General features: G+C 34.1%; 1 protein-coding gene across 1 annotated transcript; it reads left to right on the top strand.

The window, feature by feature from the left end:
* Positions 1-950: 950 nt before the first annotated feature.
* Positions 951-4,657, top strand: LOC108458288 (hydroxyproline O-galactosyltransferase GALT4-like). The gene is made up of 7 exons (XM_017757634.2): positions 951-2,182; positions 2,395-2,627; positions 2,707-2,997; positions 3,080-3,208; positions 3,495-3,665; positions 4,031-4,138; positions 4,218-4,657. Exons 1-7 carry the CDS (start codon positions 1,312-1,314, stop codon positions 4,425-4,427), a joined length of 2,013 nt encoding a protein of 670 aa, XP_017613123.1. The 5' UTR covers positions 951-1,311; the 3' UTR covers positions 4,428-4,657.
* Positions 4,658-5,816: the final 1,159 nt, after the last annotated feature.

Raw genomic sequence — 5,816 nt, 5'->3', positions numbered from 1 at the left:
CTAAAATTTAATATAATTGTGTGATTAAAAAGACAAAATTCAATAGTTGAGTGATATTTTGTAACTTTTCATAATTAAGTGACTACTCATGTAGTTTAACCTCGTCAATAAACAAAATCTTAAACATTTTTCCCTATATAAAACATACTTAAGATTCATTACATAAATTCCTTTTCTTTTATAGAATAAAAATATTTATTTAGTATATTTTGGATTTATAACAAATTTAGTCTTTTAACATTTACATGTTTTTATCAAATTGACCCTTATTTCACCATTAATCTTTAAAAAGAATCAAATCATTTCTTTTAATAGGAAAAATTGTTTGAAGCATTATTTTTAACAATATTATTAAGACAACTTGCATAATAATTGGCGTATTTTTAATTGACACAACACTATTTTTTTATATGTTACATTATTAAATAAATTAAAATATAAATATAAAAATCATAAAAAATATAAAGTACATCTGAATTGTTTTATGTACTACTATGTTTAAAAATTCATCGTTCAATTAAAAAAACAATTTGAATTTTTGAAAAATTAAAAGATTTTGAATCAAATTTAATTAAAAATAAATTAATAAAAGGCTAAATGTATTGCCTATATATATTATTTAACTTTCATATAGACCACAACGTTAAATTAATGCTTTTTTATTTATAGAATAAAAATAAAATAATAAAATATATTTATCTTCTTATTTTAAATTTAATTAATAATTTTTCTTCATAAATCTAAGGGCCTGATTTTTTCATTAAATATTTAAATAAATAAAAATATTTTCTTTTAGTCACACAATTCTATTGGTTTTAATTACTATTTCTGACAATTCTGAAGTTGACTTGACCCGACGACCATAGACCACTGTTTTACGAACGTGGCGTGCATGGCATAAAATCCAGTCGCTCAAACGGCGTCGTTTCGGGATCATAGTTACGAGTTTAAGAAATTTCAAATTTGTTTCACCTTTAGCGTTATTATGTTAAGCAGTGGGAAAGTGGGGATTTTGTGGAAATAAAGTAATAATAAATTTCTGGGCATAACATCCCAAGATTTTGTCGGACATACAAATTAAATTACTTGGAAAAAGCTGTTCTTGGTTATTTTGGAAGTTTTTTTTTTTTTTTCAAAAACTTTCTGCCCTGTGTTCTTTGAATGCTTGCTTTCCGCTTACTTAAAAGTACCCAACCCTTTTTTTTTGTTCATCAAATCTAGGGTTAGGCTTCTCCCTATTTCCATATTTCACTTCACCAGCATAACCCTTTCCGTTTCTGTTTTTAGGCCTTTTTCTTTTTCAAGTAAACCATGAAGCGATCAAAATTTGAGTCATTAATGTCTCCGAGTCGGCTCAGGCTGCTTCAGTTCTTGATCGGGGTTTTGTTTCTCTACCTTTTGTTTGTCAGTTTTGAAATCCCGCTGGTTTTTAAAGCCGATTCCGGTGGGTTCTTTACTGACACATTGCCCAGGCCTTTGATTCTCGAGAGCGAAGAGGACTTTAGTTATAAAACTGCGCCAGCTCGCCCGGACAACGACCCGGACCTTGTCCATAATCCTGGAAGCCGATCACCGGATGGGAACGTGCGGGAGTTCAAGGGAGTGTCGGGTCTCCTGTTCAATGACAGCTCTTTTGACAACATCGGTTCTAAAGACGAGTTGTCGGTGCTACACAAAACCGCACGACACGCCTTCGTTGTCGGCAAGAAACTCTGGGACGACCTACAATCGGGTCTACAGAAATCTGATTCAGAACCTGAACAACAAAGCCAAAGCCAAAACAAAAACAAAAACCAAACCGAATCATGCCCGGATTCAATTTCCTTATCCGGGCCGGAGTTCGTGAAGCAGGGGAGGATCTTGGTCCTTCCTTGCGGGTTAACATTAGGATCCCATATTACGGTGGTGGGGATGCCGCATTGGGCGCATGCAGAAAATGACCCGAAAATTGCGGTCTTGAGAGAAGGGGATGAGTCTGTGATGGTCACGCAGTTCATGATGGAACTGCAAGGGTTGAAGACGGTGGACGGCGAGGATCCGCCGCGGATTCTTCATTTCAATCCGAGGTTGAAAGGGGATTGGAGCGGGAAGCCCGTGATCGAACAGAATACTTGTTATAGGATGCAGTGGGGATCGGCGCTGAGGTGTGAAGGCTGGAAGTCTAGAGCTGATGAAGAAACAGGTTATCATTTTTATACTTTTTTTAGTGCATTTTACTCAATGCGAAGTATAGGGAGAATGTAGGTTGATAAAAGGTTGAAACTGTAATTAATAATTGTAGGTAGTTATGGTGTTGCTTTATGATCTTGTGGGGAAGGGGGTGTTTTAAAAGATAATTATATCAGACTTTTTTTTTACTGATTTGCTGATTGTTTTAGTTCTTTCTTTGGGTAGTTGACGGTGAAGTTAAATGTGAGAAATGGATCCGAGATGATGACAATGGCTCGGAAGAATCGAAGACTACATGGTGGTTGAACAGATTGATAGGGAGGAAGAAGAAGGTGACACTAGATTGGCAGTACCCTTTTGCGGAGGGGAAGTTGTTTGTTCTAACATTAAGGGCTGGATTGGAGGGCTACCATGTCAATGTCGATGGCCGACACATCACCTCATTTCCATATCGAACCGTGAGTAAAATCTTGTTCTTGGCTTAATGAATTGATGAAAATATAGAACGCCTTGTAAGTTTTCTGATGGTGTTTACAGGGATTTGTGCTCGAGGATGCTACTGGGTTATCTCTAAAGGGTGACCTTGATGTGCACTCTGTATTTGCTGCTTCCTTGCCAAATTCACACCCGAGTTTTGATCCACAAAAGCATCTTGAGAGATTGAGCAAATGGAAGGCGCCACCACTTCCCAACGGAAATGTAGAGCTTTTTATAGGCATCCTTTCTGCTGGCAATCATTTTGCTGAGAGGATGGCTGTGAGGAAGTCCTGGATGCAGCATAAGTTCATCAAGTCTTCCAATGTTGTTGCTCGCTTTTTTGTAGCACTGGTAAGTGTACATAAAGGAAGAACAGGTTCTTTCCCTTGGAAATTCCCCTTGCTAGATATATTTACTAACTTTCTTTTTTCAGAGTGGAAGAAAGGAAGTAAATGTCGAGCTGAAAAAGGAAGCCGATTATTTTGGTGATATGGTTATAGTTCCCTACATGGATAACTACGACCTAGTTGTTCTGAAGACAGTTGCCATATCTGAATATGGGGTGAGCGCTTAAATGATCCGACATTGCCTATTTTAATCTTATTAAAATGAAGTACTGTTAACTGATGTAGTCTATATTAGTTAGGCTCTTAATTTTTTTAGAAAAGCTCTGGTATAATCCTCCAAATATTTGGAAAAAAAATTGATCATACCCATGTTAGGCACATCCTTATCTGACACTTGAGTTTGATTACTTAAGATATAGTGCATATGGAAAACTATTGCAATATATTATTCTGTAGTTGTAGACTCTAGAATCCCATGTACTTGTATGTTTTTGGTGACAGGTCCGCACAATGGCAGCGAAATATCTTATGAAGTGTGATGATGATACATTTGTCCGGGTGGACTCTGTGATTAAGGAAGCAAAGAAGTATGGAGATAAAAGCATGTATATTGGAAATATGAATTATTACCACAAACCCCTCCGTGATGGTAAATGGGCAGTAACATATGAGGTATGTGTTTTCTGTTCTGTACTTAGCAAATCCCGGGGATTTACTTTCATGTTATCCAATAATACTTATTGTAAATTGATTAGCATGGAAGGTTTCTTTTGATCAACAATAAACTGATTTGGAATTTAAAGGTTTAGCTGGAATCAAGAACTCCTCTCTAAATACATGAAAAAATTATAAAAAAGAAAAAAAAAGAAAAAGTATACTTATGCATGTTGGGCACTTTCCTAGATTTGACAATCACACCCGAGTCTAAGTTACATAGCCTTCAGCCAACTAATGGTTTTCCCTTTTGTTTGGTGCATAGCATGCCATCATGTGCACATCCTACTTATCATCATGTACTACATTTGTGTCTATTCCAGGAATGGCCAGAAGAAGACTACCCACCCTACGCGAACGGTCCAGGGTACATAATTTCATCCGACATTTCACAGTTTATTGTAGCCGAGTTCGAGAAACACAAGTTGCGGGTAAGTGACTCCGTCTCGGCCATTGTTATTAAATAGCAGTAGAATTGATAATTGTTTGATTAAACCACCATTGTTGCAGCTATTCAAGATGGAAGATGTGAGCATGGGAATGTGGGTGGAAAAATTCAACAGCTCGAAACCGGTGGAGTACGAGCACAGCTTGAAATTTTGCCAGTTCGGATGCGTGGAGGATTACTACACTGCCCATTACCAATCTCCAAGACAAATGTTATGCATGTGGGATAAATTAATAAATGTAGGAAAGCCCCAATGCTGCAACATGAGATGACAGTTTTTTCAGTTGGAATTTGAGAATAGAACAACACAAAAACAAATTTTGGTAAACCTGTATATAATAACGATATATGGTGTTTAAAAATATAGATAAAGTGGGTAGTTAATTCCTTTATTATACCAGCCATTTTGTCTACATTTCTCCAGATTTATTAATTTACATAATAATCAAGATACAAAGAAGATCCCATCTTCAATTTTGAAGATAACTATTGAGGGTTAAAATGTGCCTCTACATCTTATACTTTTTGAAAATTAGAAATTTATTTCTTGTATTTGTATTTTAAGAATTTAGTCATTTTACTTTTTAAATTTCAAAATTTAAGTTTAATCATCATCATTTTTTTATTAAATTTGTTGTTATGACATTTTAAAATAAAATAAAATTACCCATTAATAATTAATCTGAATTCAACTTAAAAAATAAAAACAATATTAACAATTGTGCCTGAATTTAAAAATCTAAAAAAGTATAGGGATTAAATTCTTAGAAATATAAGTGTCATGGGTTGCGGATTAAAGTTCGTGACGAATGCACACAAAACATCACGTTCAATTTGTACTGTGATTAAAGCCCGTGACGAATGTCCCATACAAGTGCCAAATGAGGTTCATTTGATTCACTTAAATTATCCTTTCGTGGAACATATGGAGAAACACTCTAGGGATAAAAATGTGTAGAGTTTAAATATACTCTCATATTATAGATAGACACTAATCTTAGTTATTGATATAATTCAATTCGTATTGTTGGAGCTAGGAAAGCTCAACTGTAAATAGAGGTATTCGCCTCATTTATAATCATCCCATTGAATTTCATTCTTGAGTTAAAAGAATATATTTGAGAGTATTTACTCAAACACTTGGTGAGTATTGCTTTGTTGTAGCTTTTCAAGTTTTTTTCTTGCTCCTTTGCTTTGAGTTACTTCCGCTTATTTTTTGTGCCTTAAAGAATTTTCAGGAGAATTCTCACTTTTCAAGAATTAGACTGACTTAAGCAAATATGAAGTAAAAATTCGCCTAAGACCGTGAGATTTACTATATTTAAGTTCTAATCTCATGACACAAGTACGTAAATTAAATTTTTAATTTTTAAAAAATACAAAAATTATAGCCATATTTTAACTATTAAGCAAGAAAAAGTTCATTCAAAATAGATTAATGTTTTTTAATGAATTTTTTTTTGAATGACAAATTTGGTCACTGACATTTACATGTTTTGTCAAAATGGTCTTAATTGTATTTTTGAGCCTTTTATGCCATTAACCTTTTGCTCTTTTTTCAATTTACTTTTTCTAACAGATTTAATAAATAAATTCAAGGTTTCAATATTTATTTTCTTTCAAATGATTTTAATCTTTCATACATTTTTATAGTTTACCTT

This window comes from Gossypium arboreum, chromosome 4, assembly GCF_025698485.1.
Source record: "Gossypium arboreum isolate Shixiya-1 chromosome 4, ASM2569848v2, whole genome shotgun sequence".
Taxonomy (NCBI): Eukaryota; Viridiplantae; Streptophyta; class Magnoliopsida; order Malvales; family Malvaceae; genus Gossypium; species Gossypium arboreum.
Note: the sequence above shows the minus strand (reverse complement) of the source record. Positions and strands in the feature narration are given on the sequence as shown.